Source organism: Erythrolamprus reginae, chromosome 2 (genome assembly GCF_031021105.1).
Source record: "Erythrolamprus reginae isolate rEryReg1 chromosome 2, rEryReg1.hap1, whole genome shotgun sequence".
Taxonomy (NCBI): Eukaryota; Metazoa; Chordata; class Lepidosauria; order Squamata; family Dipsadidae; genus Erythrolamprus; species Erythrolamprus reginae.
This window is the reverse complement of record NC_091951.1, coordinates 303,494,024-303,515,477: the sequence shown is the minus strand read 5'-3', so window position 1 is coordinate 303,515,477 and position 21,454 is coordinate 303,494,024. Positions and strand designations below refer to the sequence as shown.

General features: G+C 38.3%; 1 protein-coding gene across 1 annotated transcript; it reads right to left on the bottom strand.

Annotated features, from left to right (window-relative positions):
• Positions 1-5,717: 5,717 nt before the first annotated feature.
• RIOK2 (RIO kinase 2) lies at positions 5,718-21,314 on the bottom strand. Its single transcript, XM_070742986.1, has 10 exons — positions 21,076-21,314; positions 18,417-18,555; positions 16,928-17,044; positions 16,596-16,771; positions 14,465-14,553; positions 12,672-12,863; positions 12,083-12,175; positions 10,932-11,444; positions 9,014-9,110; positions 5,718-6,328 (listed from the first exon to the last, which is right to left on the bottom strand). Exons 1-10 carry the CDS (start codon positions 21,139-21,141, stop codon positions 6,167-6,169), a joined length of 1,644 nt encoding a protein of 547 aa, XP_070599087.1. The 5' UTR covers positions 21,142-21,314; the 3' UTR covers positions 5,718-6,166.
• Positions 21,315-21,454: the final 140 nt, after the last annotated feature.

Below are 21,454 nucleotides of genomic sequence, written 5' to 3'. Positions count from 1 at the left end.
GTTAGGGTTAGGGTTAGGGTTAGGGTTAGGGTTAGGGTTAGGGTTAGGGTTAGGGTTAGGGTTAGGTCAAGTCGGGTTAGGGTTAGGGTTAGGGTTAGGGTTGGGGGTGTGGTTAGGGTTAGTGTTAGGGTTAGTGTTAGGGTTAGGGTTAGGGTTAGGGTTGTGGGTTGGGGTTGGGGGTGTGGTTAGGGTTAGGGTTAGGGTTAGGGTTAGGGTTAGGGTTGGGGGTGTGGTTAGGGTTAGGGTTAGGGTTAGGGTTAGGGTTAGGGTTCGGGTTAGGGTTAGGGTTCGGGTTAGGGTTAGGGTTAGGGTTAGGGTTAGGGTTAGGGTTAGGGTTAGGGTTAGGGTTAGGGTTAGGAAGTCAAGTTGGGTTCTGGTTCTGGTTCTGGTTCTGGTTCTGGTTCGGGTTCGGGTTCGGGTTAAGTCAAGTCGAGTTCTGGTTCTGGTTCTGGTTCTGGTTCTGGTTCTGGTTCTGGTTCTGGTTCTGGTTCTGGTTCTGGTTCTGGTTCTGGTTCTGGTTCTGGTTCTGGTTCTGGTTCTGGTTCTGGTTCTGGTTCTGGTTCTGGTTCTGGTTCTGGTTCTGGTTCTGGTTCTGGTTCTGGTTCTGGAGTCAAGTCGTGGTTCTGGTTCTGGTTCCGGTTCCGGTTCTGGTATCGGTTCCGGTTCCGGTTCCGGTTCCGGTTCCGGTTCCGGTTTGCGTTCGCGTTCGGGTTAAGTCTAATTGGGTTCGGGTTCGGGTTCGGGTTCGGGTTCGTATTCATATTCGTGTTCGTGTTCGTGTTCGTGTTCGTGTTCCTGTTCGTGTTCCTGTTCGGGTTCGCGTTCCCGTTCGCGTTCGCGTTATGTCAAGTCGGGTTAGGGTTAGGGTTAGGGTTAGGGTTAAGTCAAGTCGGGTTAGGGTTAGGGTTAGGGTTGGGGGTGTGGTTAGGGTTAGGGTTAGGGTTAGGGTTAGGGTTAGGGTTAGGGTTGGGGGTTGGGGGTGTGGTTAGGGTTAGGGTTAGGGTTAGGGTTGGGGGTGTGGTTAGGGTTAGGGTTAGGGTTAGGGTTAGGGTTAGGGTTAGGTTTAGGTTTAGGTTTAGGGTTAGGGTTAGGGTTAGGGTTAGGGTTAGGGTTAGGGTTAGGGTTAGGGTTAGGGTTAATTTAGGGTTAGGGTTAGGGTTAGGGTTAGGGTTAGGGTTAGGAAGTCAATTCTGGTTCTGGTTCTGGTTCTGGTACGGGTTCGGGTTCTGGTTCTGGTTCTGGTTCTGGTTCCGGTTCCGGTTCCGGTTCCGGTTTCGTGTTCGTGTTCGTATTCGTATTCGTATTCGTGTTCGTGTTCGGGTTCGGGTTCGAGTTAGGGTTTGGGTTTGGGTTTGGGTTTCCGTTAGGGTTCTGGTTCTGGTTCGGGTTCGGGTTAGGGTTAGGGGTAGGAAGTCAAGTCGGGTTCTGGTTCTGGTTCTGGTTCGGGTTAGGGTTCTGGTTAGGGTTCGCGTTAGCGTTAGCGTTAGCGTTAGCGTTAAGTCAAGTCGGGTTTGGGTTTGGGTTTGGGTTCGCGTTTGCGTTCACGTTCGGGTTAGGGTTAAGTCAAGTTGGGTTCGTGTTCGTGTTCGTGTTCTTGTTCGTGTTAGGGTTAAAGTTAGGGTTAGGGTTAGGGTTAGAGTTAGTTCTGTTCTGTTCTGTTTTTTATTTAGGGTTAGGGTTAGGGTTAGGGTTAGGGTTAGGGTTCGGGTTCGGGTTCGGGTTAATTTAATTTAAAATTTAATTTAATTTAAAATTTAATTTAATTTAATTTTTAATTTAATTTAATTTAATTTAATTTAATTTAATTTAATTTAATTTAATTTAATTTAATTTAATTTAATTTAATTTAATTTAATTTAATTTAATTTAATTTAATTTAATTTAATTTAATTTAATTTAATTTAATTTAATTTAATTTAATTTAATTTAATTTAATTTAATTTAATTTAATTTAATTTAATTTAATTTAATTTAATTTAATTTAATTTAATTTAATTTAATTTAATTTAATTTAATTTAATTTAATTTAATTTAATTTAATTTAATTTAATTTAATTATTTTATCTAATCTAATCTAATCTAATCTAATCTAATCTAATCTAATCTAATCTAATCTAATCTAATCTAATCTAATCTAATCTAATCTAATCTAATCTAATCTAATCTAATCTAATCTAATCTAATCTAATCTAATCTAATCTAATCTAATCTAATCTAATCTAATCTAATCTAATCTAATCTAATCTAATCTAATCTAATTTTGGGTTAGGGTTAGGGTTAGGTTTTTATTTTATTTTATTTTATTTATTTATTTTTTAATTTTATTTTAATTTTTTATTTAGGGTTAGGGTTAGGGTTTATTTTATTTTATTTTATTTTTTATTTTTATTTATTTTTTATTTTTTTATTTTTTTAGTTCCAGAGGCTCCAAGCTATTCAGAAATGGGCTTTTGGTGGTTGTTTCTTTCGAAGCAGGACTTTCCCCAAGGATATTAAATTTGAGCAGGCTCCAATGGAAGAATTTTTCAGGAAATCATTCCTAACCATATCTGTATAATGCAAATCATAAACAGTGCTTAGAATTTACCTGGAAATAATGCTATTGCCAGGGAAGTTATTTCATTAACCAAGAGAAATAATTTCCAAGATAACCATGTAGTCTGATTTTCCCAACTTCTATGGTATTGTTTTCATCAAAAGTTATTTAATTCCTTAATTTCCGAGTATTAAAACTCATAGTATAATTCTCTTACTAGCCTGCTAAAATCTAAGTCACATTTAACATTAAGCAGTTTGGTAAATTTCATTCTGTGGCATGTTTTATACCTATTGCGTACAGCTGTGTTCAGATGGTTAGGAACATTATTCATCCAGCCTACATGTTTGCTGAAGTTCCTAGTAAATAAATTTGATTGAATGTACTGGTATGTATATGAAACGGGAATGATGCACAGTTGAGTTCATCCTTTGTATAAATGACATGTTGACCTTTTAAAGAGTTTAGATATTTCAAAAATCTTCCTAAAGATATATATACTGAAAACCTGAGGCTAAACTTTTCTATCTATAAAGAGACAAGTTTTAATCTAAATAAAAGTGGAGTTAGGTAACATTGGTTATCTTTGGCTATAGCTTTCTAGGTAGTGCTGTTTTATTCAGAAGTAAATATAATTGTTCAATATTGCATATCCTTGAAGTAAGTGCATAGGATTAAGAAACAAATTCTTATATTTATATTTATTTTTTTATGTACTGTTTTTATCTTTCTGTATGAAAAAGCTTGTAAACAAGCCAAAAGCTAAGTGTCTAGGAAAACAAACAAACAAATGAAATAACTGAATGGAATCAATTTACCAAATTGGAATTATAGTAAGATGTATGAATTGAATCTGATGCTTGATTTTTTCCTCAATTGAGATGGAAAATTGAATTGAATCAATCCAGTTTGTTTTGCAAGGAAGGGAAATATTCTATCAATTTACCGCATTTTGGATTAAATTGATCATTTAGATTAGACCAGAGCTATGGTCTAATCTATTTATTTATGCATTATACTAAAATTTAATGATACAGGTTTGATTTTTGCTTTATATAATATTGTGCTAGGCAAGCCAAATCATAATGGCCTGTTTATTAAACTATGGTTAAACCTGGTTCACTAGTGTATGTGAATACAAAAATCGTATTCTAACAGCAAAATCTTTCACTTGAACTTTTGGGATGGAGAAAAATGCTTTGATAAATGCAATGTGTAATTATATTCGAACAGAATGATTCACTGTAACTCGAGCATTATATAATGGCACTACTTCTATTTATAGGGTCCTGGTCACAGTCTAAAAATTGTACTGTATCAGCTTAAATTAGGTATAATTCTTAAATCTCAAATTCAGTTTTATTTTTACATACTTTCTTTGGATACTCTGGGCCCAGGATAATCTGCACAGAAGACTATATCACAAATGTTGCAGACATTTCGTTATGTGTTTCAGAAGTACAGTAATCCATAAGTGCCATATTTACAATTTGCGGGGACCTGAATTTTGGGAGTTGGTTGGCGATTGGGTATTTCTTGGGAAGTATCCATTGATTAGTGATTGATTTTGTTGCTATTCTCATTTGATTGGTCCACTTTTTCAGTTTGTTGTGAACGTTTATATTTTGTGTTTGGTGATAAATCATGTCTGGTTTCATTGTTCCCTTGATGGCACCTTCACTGGCCATTCTTCGATTTACTTGATCCATTGTTTCTGCATATTACCAGTTAAAAAAATAGTAAAGCACCCAATGATTTACGCTTTAGTGCAAATCTTCCAGAATCTGAAGAAACACCTCTTACCTGAATATGTACCTGAGCCTGAGCTATTACCAATTTAAGAATTGTTTTTTCTCCTATTAAATTTTCATCAGCATGTAAGTGAAGGGCAGTATTAAATAAGAATAACAGAAAGGAACATGTTTAGCAAATATCTAAACATGCTGTTGGAAAGCAGGTTTACATACTACACTTGCTGAGGTTAATCATGGTTTGATTTACTTCCTGGTATCTCAATGAACCACAATCAAGCAGACTGTCTGGTTGCAAATTAGAAAATGTTGAGTCACATAATAAAATTACTATATAAGGAAGTAATACCACTTCAAAAATTGATTATTGTTTAAAATACTAAATAAGTTTAATGTATTTTTTTGAAATAACAGAAACACTCTTAATACAAACTTCTTAGAGGACAAGAAATGTTCATAACACAAAAATAACAATTACTGTTTAATAAAGCAGTACTTTTTTTTACACAGGTAACTTGTTAAAGGAGTGGTTAAAGTTTTTATTCCACTGACTTTTTTATTTCTTAAGTCATCACATACTATTTTTTAAATTACTGGTCTCCTGTACAGTATTTCTTTTTCAAAACAGAGATTTATATATATATATATATATATATATATATGTTTTTTCTTATGTCGGATGACCCTGGTATATTTCCAAGGAACGTCACAGCTCCTCTTTTTTAGCTGTGACGTTCCTTGGAAATATACCAGGGTCATCCGACATAAGAAAAAACATATACCCCTCCCTGGTACAAAGCTGGATGGATTCAGATCGGATGGGTCTAATTGCTAGCTCTCTGCTTTACAATGCAGAAGCTTCCCAGATCGAATCCCAGTAAAAGAATGGGTGTGGCCAGCTGATGAGGCCTAATAAGGCCGAAATAGATCTATCCTGGTCTCCCTTAATTTTAAAATTCCAGCTATAAACATTTAACATATATATATATATATATATATATATATATATATATATATATATATATATATATATATATATATATATATATATGTGTGTGTGTCTTTGGGATGCATCCAAATTTCTATGCTGTTTTTTTCTTAAATAATGGTAGATTAGATATCATAATGCCAACTATTTTTTTTTATATTCTAAAGGTACATTTTGGCCAAATAAGCCTACCTATAGGGCCCAGGACCCTTGGCAATAGGGCATTTAGTAAAATGTTGACTATATGAAAAAATATTAGCAGTACCTCATTGCCTTTTTGAAATTTTCTAGCAAGATCTGTGCAATATTGTTTTCATTTCCTTTGGGATTTGGAAAAAAGTACTTTAGATTTAGTGCAAGTGTTAAATTTGTTCAATGCCAAGATCTAAGCATCGTTTAAAGTTTTATATCAACTATTGCATAGACATCGAGGCAATTTAAACACAGTCAAATTAAGTAGTAATTTATTTTAACCAAGTTATGGATTGATTTGAAAAGTCTGACATGATTTACCCAATGGGTTCATGATCAGTCCTATTCCCTTACCTAATATAGCCTGTTACTTTAGTAATTTTTAAAAACCCCACTCAGGATGCAAGAACGGAATATATCCCTTCAATGAAAACTTATGTAATGGACTTTCTAAGCGATGGACCAAATTTCCACAGCAATTGACACAATTTGAGTTGTGATGTCTTACACAAAAGACAATTGTCATTTGCCTCATTTGTGAAGGACAGTCATCATCATGCACATTACATAAATCTGATTTTTGTGTTCAATAACATTCATGAACTCTGGACATTTCTTCTCTGCAAATAGTTCTTCAGAATAAAAGATATGTTTGATTTGTGAGATGGGAGTAAAAAAGATCAATTTCTCCATAGGATATCATTCCCAGAAGCTGGCTGAATCCAAACTTGATTTGATATTGTACATGTTTTCCCGCCGTTGTTTGGTGTAAACATTAGCTTCTCCTTTCTGCAGTCGTTGTCTAATGGCAGCTTTTTTTTGTTTATTTAGTTGCCGTTTTACTTTCTGTTTTACCACTTCCTGAAATAATAGTTTTAGCAAAACATTAGTTTTGTTTGCAAGGAAATAATATCAAAACATTACAATTCATCTTACACGTTTTCCTATTTCAACCAAAATAAAATTTATGGGTAGCACTCATGATTAATTTCACTTGATGTTTACAAAAATCTTTAATAAGGTAAGAAATACCAATGTACTTGAGAATAAGCAAGTCATGCAAAGAGGAAAGATGTGTTTTCAGATTGTCTGGAAGAATACTAGTCCCTCTTGTGGCTATGCCCAGAATGAATGCCCAGGAAGTACACAAATAGATTAGAAACTAGTTTCTGAGGCCTGATTCACTAAGTAGCATAAAATTTTTCTCTTTGTTCAATATTGAAAAAACAATTTAATGAGCACAGCTCATTATCATCAATTTAATGAGCACAGTACATAAAGTTTAGTTTGAAAATATTAAAAAATGAGAGCCTGGCATTAGCAACTATGTGGTGAAGTGCTAAGAATGTTTTATCTTCAGGTTGAAATTTCCACTTAGTTATGAAGTTCTCTGGAGCACCAAACATTTTATAGGCTTATAAGACAAAGAGGTGGCTCTCACTGATGTTGCTCTAAATTACCTCTCCAAAAGGAGATTGGGACATTATAAAAAAAAAAGTTAAAAACATACGATTAGCACTGATACAAAACATTAGGGATCTGTACAGAATGATCAATCAAAACAAATTTATATTTAAGGAAATTTGAAGCCTTTTTAATGGAGGTATCATCAAAAATAAATTTTATGTAAGATATCAGCATGATACAAAGATAGGGTTTTTTTTTACCACTGAGTCAAATCTATTTCAAGACAATTTTCAATACTCTGAAGGGAAGACAAAAAGAAGGAATCCCAGTAATCATAACCAAAGAAAAGAAGAAGGTTCTAGGGAATTATATTATAATCCTCCTCTCTCTTTTTCTCTCTACAATTTAATTTTTCCTGCAAAATAAGAACAGCTTTTCTCCAACTTGCTTTGCATTTCAGGATTCTTCAAGGAGGGGTCCTGAAGAATACAATGCTGAAAATACAATACTGTTCTTCTTTTACCGTAATTACTTTACCTTCAGTAATTTGTAAGGAATTTGAAATATTTAGAAGACAAAGACCTTATTGGGGTTTTTTTTGTCCATTTCTTTTGTTTGGGGAATTTCTGGATTCCAGGGAGACAATTTTTTTTGCCCTTTCGAACTTCACTCTGAAAATCTTTTTGAAAGAAGCGAGAGCTCTTTTGTTAAGTAGATTGCTTTCAGGCTTGTTGACCACGATATTGGGTGGGAAATGGTGTACACAACATTCATTTGGTCACCCACCCAAACAAAGGAGGGATTCAAATCTCCCCATCTGTGCTTGTTTGGAAAGCTGTGCTTGGGAATTTATTTAAGCATGGAAGGGGGCTAGTACTGGTCTTTCCCTATTTCTATGCACTACCAAAACCTCAAAACAGTGAAGATGCATGTACTGGAATGAACAAACAAGGATGCTGTATAATGTTGTTTAAAAAGAAAGTAAAGCATTAATTCTCAAAAATCCAGGCATGCTTTAGCTTTTCTTTGTATTCTCCATACAATACATAGCCACTTGAAGGCACTATAGCCATGATGGCCACCTTATAGCACGCAAGCTACATGTAGCCATATGGGTGGGCATGCGAGCCAGTCAGCTGATTTGGGGCCTTCTGAGCCCACTGTGAAACAGGCTGTTTCCAGCCTCTGGAGGGGGGTGGGGAAGGCCCGGTTTTTGCTATCCCCAAGCATCAGAGTCTTTCTGGGAGCCTGGGCAGGGCACAAACAGCCTTCCCCACTCCCGAGGCCCCACGGAGAGCAAAACGGCCTGTTTCAAGTTGGGAAATTAACACAAAATGTTTAAAACCCCAAACATTAAGAAAACAATTCATCCAAATTTAGCCAATATCACAGACATACAATCAGCCTGAGGAGAATGTTAAAGCTCAACGGCCTGCAAACATACCTAATTCTTGAAATGGTTCTTTATATGTTTTAGCCTCCAGTCTCCTAATCATCTTTGTTGCTTTTCTCTGTACTTTTTCTATAGTCCCAACATCCTTTTTGCATTGTGGTGATCAAAACTGAATGCAGTATTCCAAGTGTGGCCTTACCAAGGCCACACTTGGAATAAATCCAATTGGTTGGTAAATCCACAGTAACTGAATTTAAACATGCCTGGGATAAACATATATCCATTCTAAGAGAAAACACAGGAAATAGTATAAGGGCAGACTAGATGGACCATGAGGTCTTTTTCTGCCGTCAGTCTTCTATGTTTCTATAAAGTGGTGTTAACACTTCACGTGATTGTGATTCTATCCCTCTATCCAGCCTAGAACTGTATTGGGTTTTTTGCCAGCTACTGCACACTGCTGGCTCATATTTAAATGGTTGCCCACTAGGACTCCAAGATCCCTCTCCCTCTCAAGGTACCACAGATATTATACCTGTGGAGTTTAAAACCAATTTATTTAATGAGAATAGCTGGAAAAATATTGATCAATATAAGAACATTACATTTCTATTTCTTAGTAAAGACCTAATGCATGTGAAATTATACTGAACAAGTATTACTGTAGTCAGGCTTGGCAGTACACTATGAGGTGTGTGTTTGTGTGTGTGTGTGTAGATCCTGAGATCTATTATGTAAAAACTTACAGGAGGAATTGTTGATTGGCTTGTAGTACTCCGTACTGAAGTCATACTAGTGGTTCTTATCCTATGCTGATTGACATGAAACAGGCTCTCTTCATCCCTAAAATGAGAAATAGTTTTAAATCACCCGTTTTTAATCCAGGTTTTGCAAAGCAGCTTTTCCAATGCAAACAAACTCGAACAGTGACATTCACAAAGGTTGTTTCCAACAATCCCAATTTTGTTAATGGACATAATGCACTAAGGAATTCACACACAATACTTGCTGAAGGGGTGGAGATTGTTGTTTGGGTTTCTTAAAGTAATCTGATTTACTGAGTACAGGCAGTCCTCAACTTATGACCACAATTGAACCCAAAATGTTAAGTGAGTTTTGTCCCATGTTAGGTTACTTGCCATAGTTGTTAAGGGAATCACTGCAGTTGATAACGTTAGTAACTCTGTTATGTGAATCTGGCCTTCCCATTGATTTTGCTTACCAGGTCACAAAAGGAGATCACGTGACCCTGGGACATAGGAATGGTCATAAATATGAACCAGTTGCCATGCATCTGAATTTTGATCACATGATCATGGGGATGCTGCAAAGGTTATAATTGTGAAATACGGTCATAAGTCACATTTTTCAGTGCTGTTGTAACTTTGAACGGTCACTAAATGAACTGTTGTTAAATCGAGGACTACCTGTATAAAGGGTTATTATGTGCACCCTTTTAGCACCTAAGCCCAAAAGGTTTCACCATCACTGACTTAGCCTGATCTCTTGCAGCTACATAAGTACTTATCCTTTGTCTTGCTACCCACACCATCTATTCGTCTCCACTTCAAACATTATTTATATATGCTAGCCTACATTGAAGAACCCACTTCTCTATCTACGTAAGACAAACAAGCTGATTACTACTCAGTAAAGCTATTTGCTGTACACAGAACAAATCCTAATAACCTGAAACAAATAGTGAACATTGGATGGAATAAAGTAAGACAGGAAGCTTGTGTCCCATCTACAGTCTCCCTGCCTGCATTTTTGCCACCTTTGGAAATGTTCAAGCTGTCCATGTTTAGCAGCAAGAAATTCTGATAGAATTTTTTAAAACTTAAAAAAACAACAACAAAAAGAACATAAATAAATAAATAGGTATTCTAAGCCCAGCTGATTTATTTTGCGCTTAGCTCCTTTTTTCAAAAAAATATCCTCCACTTATCACATCTTTTGTTGTTCCCAGAAATAACAGTTCATGTCTAAGTAAAAGAACCCAAGTTCTTCCTTCACAAACTGATCCAATAAAAGATGCCATTTAAATTATCAATATATATTAATGGTAAATCTGCATTTTTAATATTTTTATGTTGGGGTCAATTAAGAAATAGCAATAAAATCTGGTGACTTTGTAGCCTGGCAAACAGTATATTAAATGTAAGGAAATTAAAGTGAAGCTTTATTTATTTAGGTATGTGTGCCAGCATTTGAAACAAACTCACCATTAAAAAACACTATCTGCAAACAATATACTATATGCTTAATACTTGAGGATATTGACAGAGAAGCTCACATTCTGGAAAGGCAAAACAAAGAAACAACACATAGAAAGCTTCAGAAATTCTCAACCTTTCCAATGCCATGACCCCTTAATACAGTTCCTCATGTTGTAGTGACCCCCAACCATAAGTCTAGCGCCAATTCTCCCAAGAGAGCTTTAAGCTGATTGGCAGGAAGGTCAAAGGGACATCCCCAACAATAAACGATTGGTTGGATTGTAAAAATATGTCCCAAGGCGCCAGAATAGAAGCTTTAGTTCCTAACACCATGGGAAATTTGTCTTAGGCGACTCCTGTGAAACAGTCATTCGACCCCCAAAGGGGTCCCGACCCCCAAGTTGAGAACCACTGTTAAATCCAAATGATTAGTATAGCTCTCTACCTGAAAGGTCTAAATTCCCTGTTTAATGTAGACAGATCAACCAGACCGGGGCATTCATATTCATATTCTTTGTCAGCAGTGTCTTCTCCATGAACCACTTCATCTTCCAACTGGGTAGATTTTTCAATGTTCTTCTTATCACCAGGAAAGTCAATGACAGAGCTTTCAGGGTCAGACTTCTCTTCAGTCATCACTTGCCCTTCAATCTGCTGCAAGGCACAGCTGAAATCCTGCAAATCTAAACTGTGTTCATCTTCTTCTGCACTGTCTTCCTCAGGGGTCTGCAACAAACCTCCTGAAGCTTCTTCAACCTCATGTATGAAGTTCCCATCAGACATTTGATCTACGCTGTTACATGAAGCAATCTCTCCTTCTGGCCCTTGCACCTCAGAAAAAGTCTCCGTTTTAAGATTCTCATCTACAGGGCAATCCAGGTAAAGTAATTCATCATCTTCCTGCATTTCTTTGGTGTAGCCACTGGCTGAAATTTCAACATCAAGAGAACACTCTTTCCTGGTAATTTTGAAATACAGAAAACAAAAATCATTCCTCAAGTAACACTCAAGTAATAATATCCCTCCCCCTCAACAAAAGACATTGCTTATTTATAACCTCTACTTAAGAACTTAATTCATTCTGTGACCAGGTTTTTAAATAGAAATGTTTGTAAGTAGAAGCAATTTTTCCCATAGGAATCAATGTAAAAGCAAATAATGCCTGCAATCCCCTTAGGAAAGAAATAAAAGCTCGGAATTTGGGTAGGAGGAAGAGGAGGAAGAAGAGGAAGAAGAGGAGGAGGACAGTCAATGCTGAAGGAAGAAAGTGAGGTCAGGGGAATGAAAAAAATCCAAAATTTTGACAGCTCTGTCCTACATGATTAATTAAAAAAATATTTGTATGTGAAGTACAATACATGATTTAAATCCTTAGCAGATACAATTTAATGTAATGGTTATAGCAAAAATCCTACAGGGCTGATCGAAAAGCTATCATTGCTTCTTTTGGGAGTCATGGTTCATACCGATAGTTAAATTTTAATATAACAAATATACCTATAAGTGAAATGTCAATGTATATTGTATACCCAGTACTATGGAAGACTTAAGAAGAATGAAATACATGTTTATGTATTAATATGCCATACAACTTACCTAACATCCTTAAAAGTTGGATGTAGTTCACTTTCATAATTGAACCGTTTCATGAAGAAATCACGGATACATTTCACATCTCTGTCAAAATACCTGAATTAAAGTATTATTAAAAAGATTCTCATTTATTTCTGTGCAACAATCTATAAGACGCTTCATGGCTTAATTAGAATAAAAGAATTAAAATATCATGGTACAAATTTTACAATAAGAACAATTAAAAACCAATAATCAAACTTAAGACTGAAAATACAAATTAAAGATGGCATTATTAAATTAGGAAAAAAGCTCTTGGAAACTATTCCAACATACATTCATATTAATCTTTAAAATATCAAATTACAAAAATAATTATTCAAACTTTCCTAGAATAAATTATTTTATATAGTGATTGATGCAGAAAGTCCTTTGGTTTTAGTTTACCATGATTCTGATTTACTGGTTTGTAAGATATCAGTTAAAATTTAGTCTTATGTGAACAAGCCATAATTATTCAGCAGAGTTGCAATAATGAAAGATTTTAGTTGAAATTTAAACCAAGGCAACTTTGTTGAGCCACGTAGACTATTTATATGAAGAAATTACTCACCATTCAGCATTTGGGTGAGAGGTTGATACCATCTGTGGGAAATCTATCATTGTAACCTGGTCTTTATTATCTAACATGAGATTGAATTCATTAAAATCACCATGGATCAAGCCATGGTTGGCAAGTTTTACAATTAATTCCATTAACTCGTTATATAAGGAGGCAGGGTCTTCAAGATGACGCACTTGACACCTACATAAAGTATTAGAAAGATAAAAGCTCCATTTAGCTATAGAGAAAAACAATATCAGATTAAACTGACTAGAATACAATTGGCCAAAGAGAAAAAAAGTCACTAGAACTGTTGTTCCTTTGTTAAGGAAAGCAGAAAAAATTATAAACGCAGGTGAAATATGCACTGTTTAATTTTCCTGCCATGTCAACTCAAGGGAGTTCACTCAGCTGCAATAAACCCTACAGTTTATACCAGCCACCCAGCTATAAACATTAAATGTGCAATTTTGTATATGTGTGTATTGTATTGTATATGTGTGTATATTTTGTATATGTGTGTATAGATAAATATTTTTTTAAAAAAATTTAAAAACAACATATTAGAAAAAAATACAATGTTTCTAAAATTTGCCCATTTATGCCAATACTATCTAGTTGGGAGACCTAGTAGTATAATTGTTTATATTAAATGAGAACCGCTCACATGTAATTGAACTGGCATGTTTTGGCTTATTCCTTCTGAAATGTGTCCTGAAAAGAAATTCTGTTTTTTTCTAATAGCAGTGACTGGCAGCTTATCAGTTTACCACATTGGAAGTAAAGGAAACTACTGTATTTTTCAGAGTATAAGACACACATTTTTACCCCCAAAGAGGGTGAAAACTTGGGTGCATCTTATACACCAAATGTAGCCCCGCACAGCCACCTCTACCCTTTGGCCACTTCCTCTCAGCAATTTACCTCCTTGCAGCAAGCAGAACAGAGCCTGTTAAAGCCAAGCAACTCATTATCAGCTTCCTGACCCTCAGCTGATTTGAGGCTGCAAACTGAAACTAGCTGCAAGAAGGCAAATTGCTGGGAGAGAGATGCAGAATTTTATTGTCTGCTGAAATGCATGCAAGGAGGTAAGTCAATAACTATAGATGTCTGTAGAATGTTCAAATTACAGTGGTACCTTGGTTCTCGACCACAATTCGTTCCAGAAGTGTGGTCGAGAACCGATTTGGTCGAGTACCGAATTAATTTATCCCATAGGAAATAATGGAAATGGATTCAATTGGTTCCCAGCCCCTGTTGACTCGCTGGGAACCAATTAAATCTATTTTTTAAATTTCCTATGGGATAAAAATCTAAGGAGCTCTATAGTCTAACCGCTCCAAGCTGTAGGAAGGGTGGGGGTGGCTGCAATACCGGCAGCTTCAGGGGGTTCCTTTACTCAGTGCTTCGTCTTGTTACCTGTAGGCAGCTGCACCAACTTTCTCCTTCTCGGCGGCAGCAGCGGCGGCTTCCCTTCGAGGAGCAGCAGCGCCGGGAACGTCACGTAATGAAGGAATGCCTCTGGAGCAGTGGCAACTGCTATGATGGCTCCGGCGGCTTCCCTTCATCACGTGACATTCCCAGTGCTGCTGCTCCTCGAAGGGAGCCATTTCTATGGGTCAGACACACATGCACAGAAATACAAAGCAAACAGTGTATATTATCTGTACTATTTGCTGTGAGGCAGAGGCAGAATTTCCCCCCCTTATTTTTTTCTCCCAGGTGCATATTTATACTTCGGTGCATCTTATTCTCCAAAAATATGGTAAATAGATCTGTGCCGGGCAAGCACTGAAACTTACAGTGGGTAGCCATTGACAAGTTCCATTACTACTGCATGTCTGTTGTAGTCATATGGTTTTGGAACAGGAAACTGTCTGTCATACAAAGCCTGGTCAAGGAGGAAATAACAACCAAAGAAATACATGCATACATGAGTAAATAAATTTCCTTTTGAAGAGCAAATAATAAATCATGCATACTGGTGGACAACCTAAAATTTTTGGATGCCAAATTACACCGTTAAAATTGAGTTTGGCTCAACTGTGAATGAACTAATAGAACAGTATATTTGGCAATACTTTTAGTATAAAATAGCCATACATCTTGTATATAGGCAGAGAGAAGCAAATCCAAATTTTTTAAATCAAACTAGTATGAAAAATGCAGGTTGGCTTGTTGTGGGAAGGATATTTTTCATGGTATTTTGATTAAAAGGTCAAGTATCAACATCAGTGGATGGGCTTAACTGCTAGCATGTACAGTATTTTTAAATGTGGTCTATCCATTAAACATAGTAAGTGCCAGCTATTACTGTTGTGATTCAGTCTGAGGCTCCTCAGGGAACGGCTGGAACTCTGCCGGCTCCATGCTCAGAGGGGGAGGACGAGGAACAGGAGGAGGAGGAGGACCAGGCAGACGGGGAAGAGGAATGCCAGGACGAAGAGGAGGGAGAACAGCCTGAGACCCCCGGGGGGGAGCTCTCCACAGCGAGTAGCCTGGAATCCTTAGATGAGAACGCACAAGCCATCATCGATATGAAGCAGAGAAGGGCCTCCCAACGAAGGGGACAATTAGCCAGGTATTTCCATCCCTAATAGGCAACAGCTGGGTTTGGGTGTGGTTCTCCTCAGAAAGGTTGAAAAGGCAGGCCCGCCCTTCCTGTATTGTGGAGAGTTATTTTTTGGGAGTTCTGTGAGCTTGCTTCAATCCTTGGCGTTTCTGATTCTGGTTTGTGGCCTCGAAGGCTGAAAACTTGGGGGAGGCGTGGGTTTTATTATCTACAGTGGGGTGTGTGCCAGCAAGAAGCCTGTTGTATTGTCTGGCCGTCGTGACTCTTCTGTGAAGCCTCATAGCATTCCAGTTTGTAAGAACAGTTTTTGTTCTCTGTGTTTGTTTTCAAAGATATAAAGTGACTTTGTTTTTTACCAGCGTGTCTGGCTGCTTTTTTCAGTTGGTGTTGAAGTCTGGAGGCACCCAGACAGAACAATTACTAGTTACAACATCCATAAAATAGTTTGTCTCATCCCTTTTCAAAGATGTCCACCACAATCCTGTGACAGCAAATATCTAAGTTGGGGTATTTTTTGCATGTCTAATTTTCCTGATTTGAATGATCTCAAGATCTATGGTTATATCATAGAAAAAAACTGTTTATTCCTATCCCCAAAGGTTATAAACCTAGTATTTTTTGTTTGTGTCTCTTATGGCATATGCTCCAATTTCTATCTTCTTTTGGTTCCATTCTCTGCATCTTTCTCTTCGTAGCATTCTTCATAGAAATGAAATGGCCAGAACACAATAAAGGATGTCCTGATTTAGTTTCTGTGAATGTTATGGAAATTCTAATCTGTCAGCCATATTTAATAACTGTTATTATAAAATTTAATTATTGCTCTACTGCCACATAGTAGTAAAATCTTCTTTTAAAATAGAATAGAATAAAAATAACCAAAAAGAAAATAATAGTAAAAGAAAAAAATAAGGGAAAAATAAAAACAATGCAACAACTTAAGAACATAAGAAGTACAATGCTGAATCGGGCCAAAGCCCATCGAGTCCAGCATTCTGTGTCACACAGTGGCCCACCAATTGTACATGGGGATCTTGAGCAGAAAGAGAAGGCAAGATCCTCCCTTTCCCTTGACCCCCAACAAATGGTACCCAAGGGAATCCTGCCTGCCTTTATTGGTAAATCTAGTTGTGAATCACAATCATGGATGAGCTAAATGAATTCAAAACATTACACTCGCAACTTACGAGATTTATCAGTAGTGTATTAGAAAAATATTTTAAAAAACCCTGGGCATTACAAATCAAAGCATCATTTTATAGAGTGAAAAGGAAATCCCAGGAAGACAACCGAGCCTTGGGTGTATCTTATTCTCAATTACAACTACCCTGGGTCATCAATCAGGAATATATAAGCAGTACCTTCATATAGGCAAATTCTTTCATTGCAGCAAGACGTGAGAGGTAGAGCCATGACATCTTGTGTCTGTGTTTGTGGTAATCACGTTTGTTTTTCAAGTTCCGAAAGGAGGTCCTCCCAAGCCTATGTAGTTTTAAGGCAAGTTGCTCTTCTTTTTCATTCGCAACAATGTAAATATCTTTAAAACAAAATTTCATTCATAGGTATGTATATTATCACTGAGCAGATAGTTTCAATAGTCAGCATTTTTGGGGGGAGGGAGGAGGTAGAATTTACAAACAAAGATATGGTAACTTTCCCAACTTCTTACCAATTAAATTAGTATTTAAAATACCTGATTCTTTTCCAACGCCCATTTGGTTCCCAACAGAACAGATCACGTCTCGGGATGTCAATGTTTTCAAGGCAAGGTAATCGTACCCTCCATTAGTTAATCGATATCCTTGGACAGCTGAAAAATTAAAATATAACAACAGTGGGCATATGTTAATAACTTAATATGTTTATCCTTCTGATGATATAATCCTGCAATTACATTGAACTATAATTCTTAACATTGCCAATCATCCTGTTGTTTCTGCTTGACAAATACAACCTGGAAGGAATGAAATGTTCAAGTTCTCAGCTATAAGACTGTCAATCTGTGGACACTCCCAAGACACATATTCTCTGTAAATGGGCTTACCCTGTAGTAATAATAATAATAATAATAATAATAATAATAATAATTTATTGGATTTGTATGCCGCCCCTCCCCATAGACTCGGGGCGGCTAACAACAATGATAAAAACAGCATGTGACAATCCAATAATAAAACAACTAAAAACCCTTATTATAAAACCAGAATATCTCCGGGACCGCCTCCTGCCGCACGAATCCCAGCGACCGGTTAGGTCCCACAGAGTTGGCCTTCTCCGGGTCCCGTCGACTAAACAATGTGATTTGGCGGGACCCAGGAGAAGAGCTTTCTCTGTGGCGGCCCCGACCCTCTGGAACCAGCTCCCCCCAGATATCAGAGTTGCCCCCACCCTCCTTGCCTTTTGCAAGCTCCTTAAAACCCACCTCTGTTGTCAGGCATGCGGGAATTGAAAATTTTTTCTCCCTTCCCCCTAGGCTTATAGAATTTATACATGGTATGTTTGTTGGTATGATTGGTCTCTTAAATTGGGGTTTTTTTAGATTACTTTTTAATAATCTTTTTAATAAGTCTTCGGAGAGGGGCGGCATACAAATCCAAATAATAAATAAATAAAATAAATAAATATTAGATTTGTTACATTGTTTTTTATTGTTGTTAGCCGCCCCGAGTCTTCGGAGAGGGGCGGCATACAAATCTAAATAAACTAAACTAAACTAAGCTAAACTAAACATACACACAGACTTACCATGCATAACTTGTAATGGCCTAGGGGGAAGGAATATCTCAACTCCCCCATGCCTGGCGGTATAAATGAGTCTTGAGTAGTTTACGAAAGACAGGGAGGGTGGGGTAGAACATGTAGAACATGATCCACCCAGAGTTTGATTTGACTCCTTTTGTACAGCTGTGAAAAGTTTGCTTCCCAAGAGACCTATGGATATTCTCCCTGATAGTTATTGTAATGAGTTGGCATGTGGTATATATTATGTCAGTTTCTTTTTCTTTTTATTAGTTTTATGGTAATATCTATTATTTCTAATTGGAATTTGTAAACTCCTTAGACTTACTTTAGCCCAGTGATGAAACATGATTGTAATATAAATTATTACTACATTAATACAAATTTTGAGCTTTATTGGTAGGTATACATGGGCACAGAAGAATAAAAACATTTGTACTTACTTTTACTTCGTTCATAAGCTGTAAGTCTGTGCTTTGTTAATTCTTTCAGAATTTTATTACAACCCCCGTGTTTAAGACTGGCAATAGAGGCAATCAGACTAGGAGGGACTATTTCATGATTCTTCATGCCCATTTCTACCTATAACAACAAAAAGAAAGAATAATAAATATAATGTATTATGATAAGCCTAATTTGATATCTTTCCTACTCTTTTAAACGTATTTTGTATGTACTAATGTATATTTTGAATGCATGTATTTCCCTTAACATTGATTATCTGATAAAATATAGATTGCTTAGTGTTGAAATGGCATTCTCAAGGTAAATGAATGATAGAACAAACTATTGGCAGGTCTTAAATCAAGTCCAGATTAATCCCAATTTTTCCAGAAGCATCTAATTCACACCAACCATTTAATATAATTGGAGAAAATGTCAAATTGGAGAAAAAGTCATAGACTGCACCATTCTCAGAAAGACTGGGTTAAAGTGTAATAGAATAGACTGGGCACACAAGTGTGTGTGTATATACACATGTAGGTATTGGCAAATTCGGGTCTTTTCCCGTGTAAGGTTGATAGACTCCTGGTGATGTTTCGATCATATCCCACTCATCATCTTCAGGCTGTTGTCTTCGGCTTTGTGCTCTGGCGAACAAAGCATGGTCTGAGCTGCCATCCCTCTATAAATACTGCTGGGTGCGGAGGCTGGCTCAGCTGCTGCAAGCGGGTTGGTTGGCTGTAGTGAAACATCCTGATTAGTTGGTGGGGTAACACCTTGAAACATCAAGGGGACCTCGTCGAAACATCACCAGGAGCCTATCAATTTTACACGGGAAATATGCCAAGACCTACATACCTATACCCGTGAAAATCTATGAAAACATATACAGTGAACCCTCGATCATCGCGAGGGTTCCGTTCCAGGACCCCACGCGATGATCGATTTTTAGCGAAGTAGCGGTGCGGAAGTGTTTTTGCTTCCACTGCCGCCCGCCCTTCGCCCGCCCCGTTGCTCGCGCCTGGGGTGCGCGCGCGCTTGGGGACTCCCTAGCTCCGCTTCCCAGCTGGGGAGCAGAGCTGGGATGTCCCCAAGCGCGCGCGCTTTCCCCAGCAACGCGCGCGCGGTGGGGACTCCCTAGATCCGCTTCCCAGCTGGGGAGCGGAGCTGGGATGTCCCCAAGCGCGCGCGCTTTCCCCAGCAACGCGCGCGCGGTGGGGACTCCCTAGATCCGCTTCCCAGCTGGGGAGCGGAGCTGGGATGTCCCCAAGCGCGCGCGCTTTCCCCAGCAACGCGCGCGCGGTGGGGACTCCCTAGATCCGCTTCCCAGCTGGGGAGCGGAGCTGGGATGTCCCCAAGCGCGCGCGCTTTCCCCAGCAACGCGCGCGCGGTGGGGACTCCCTAGATCCGCTTCCCAGCTGGGGAGCGGAGCTGGGATGTCCCCAAGCGCGCGCGCTTTCCCCAGCAACGCGCGCGCGGTGGGGACTCCCTAGATCCGCTTCCCAGCTGGGGAGCGGAGCTGGGGTGTCCCAGGGAAGCCTCTGGGGGAAGGGGGAAGACCCAGGGAAGCCTCTGCCCGGCGGGGAAACTCCACCATCTACGCATGCGTGGAAGGGCACGCATGCGCAGATGGTGGAGTTTACTTCCGGGTTGAAAACTCGCGAAATAGCCCTTTCGCGATACTTGAGGACGCGAAACTCGAGGGTTCACTGTATACATACACAGATATATTAATATACTGCTCAAAAAAATAAAGGGAACACTCAAATAACACATCCTACATCTGAATGAATGAAATATTCTCATTGGATATTTCATTTGCACAACTATTCCATTTGCACAACAGCATGTGGAATTGATTGCCAATCAGTGTTGCTTCCTAAGTGGACAGTTTGATTTCACAGAAGTTTGATTTACTTGGAGTTATGTTCTGTTGCTTCAGTGTTCCCTTTATTTTTTTTGAGCAATGTATATAGACAGGGTAAGTCAATATAACTTGGTAAACTCCCAATATTTGCTTTTCTTGCCATGTACATGTATATATCTGAACAAGACTGTTATTATACTGTGTCAAATAATATATGTGGGTATATGCATATTTATGTATTTATTCTGACATGGTTAGGTAGTGTATATTAAAGGTGATGACCCTTTGAGAGCTGTATGCAATGAATTTTCATTTTAATGTATGCAGATTAGTGTACAAAGTGACAGTAAAGTTATCCTATTCTATCGTTAGCTACTTTTTTAAAAAACTGGCAGCTCATCTGTAAACAGTTGTTAAAATCTCAAATGTTCCTGAACCCCCAACAATTGCAGTCAGCATGCCTAAAAGCGAAGCATTCTGGAAATTTAAGAACATCTGGAGCAGGGGTAGGCAAAGTTGGCTCTTCAATGACTTGTGGACTTCAATTCCCAGAATTCCTGAGCTCATCATGTTAGCTCAGGAATTGTGGGAGTTGAAGTCCACATGTCTTAGAAGAGCCAACTTTGCCTATCCCTGATCTGGAGATTCGCACGACCCCACTCCAGTCTCGGCACTTTTACCCGGAACCCTCCTAAATCTCTTGCATCAGGAGACACGTGGCCGTCCCGACCAATTCAGACCTCACATTTCCTCTGGATTACATAAATCAAATCCCGCCAACCCAGTCTTACCGCAGTGAGGACCCTAAAATGATCCCGGGAAAGGTACCGGAGTAAAACCACGTTCAGTTTCCCCATGGCGCCGTCCAGATAACTCGCCGGCAAGCCAAAGAGACAAGTGGCGTCTCAATCTCGCCCACGACGCCAAGCCTCACTTCGTTTATTTGGGATACGCATGCGCGCTCCCCTTCCTGTCCCTCTAATGCGCACGCGCCAAAGTTCACAGTCCACCGGCCTCCTCCTCCGCCTCCTCCTCTCCGCGTTGGGGACCTGTTTAGAGGACGGTTTTTTTCCCCTTTCGGATCCTGGCAGCTGTGTAAACGCGTCCGCGTGAAGTGTCACTCGGTGTTGGTTAACAAACCAATACAATTTTTGGGGCACCATGCGAAGA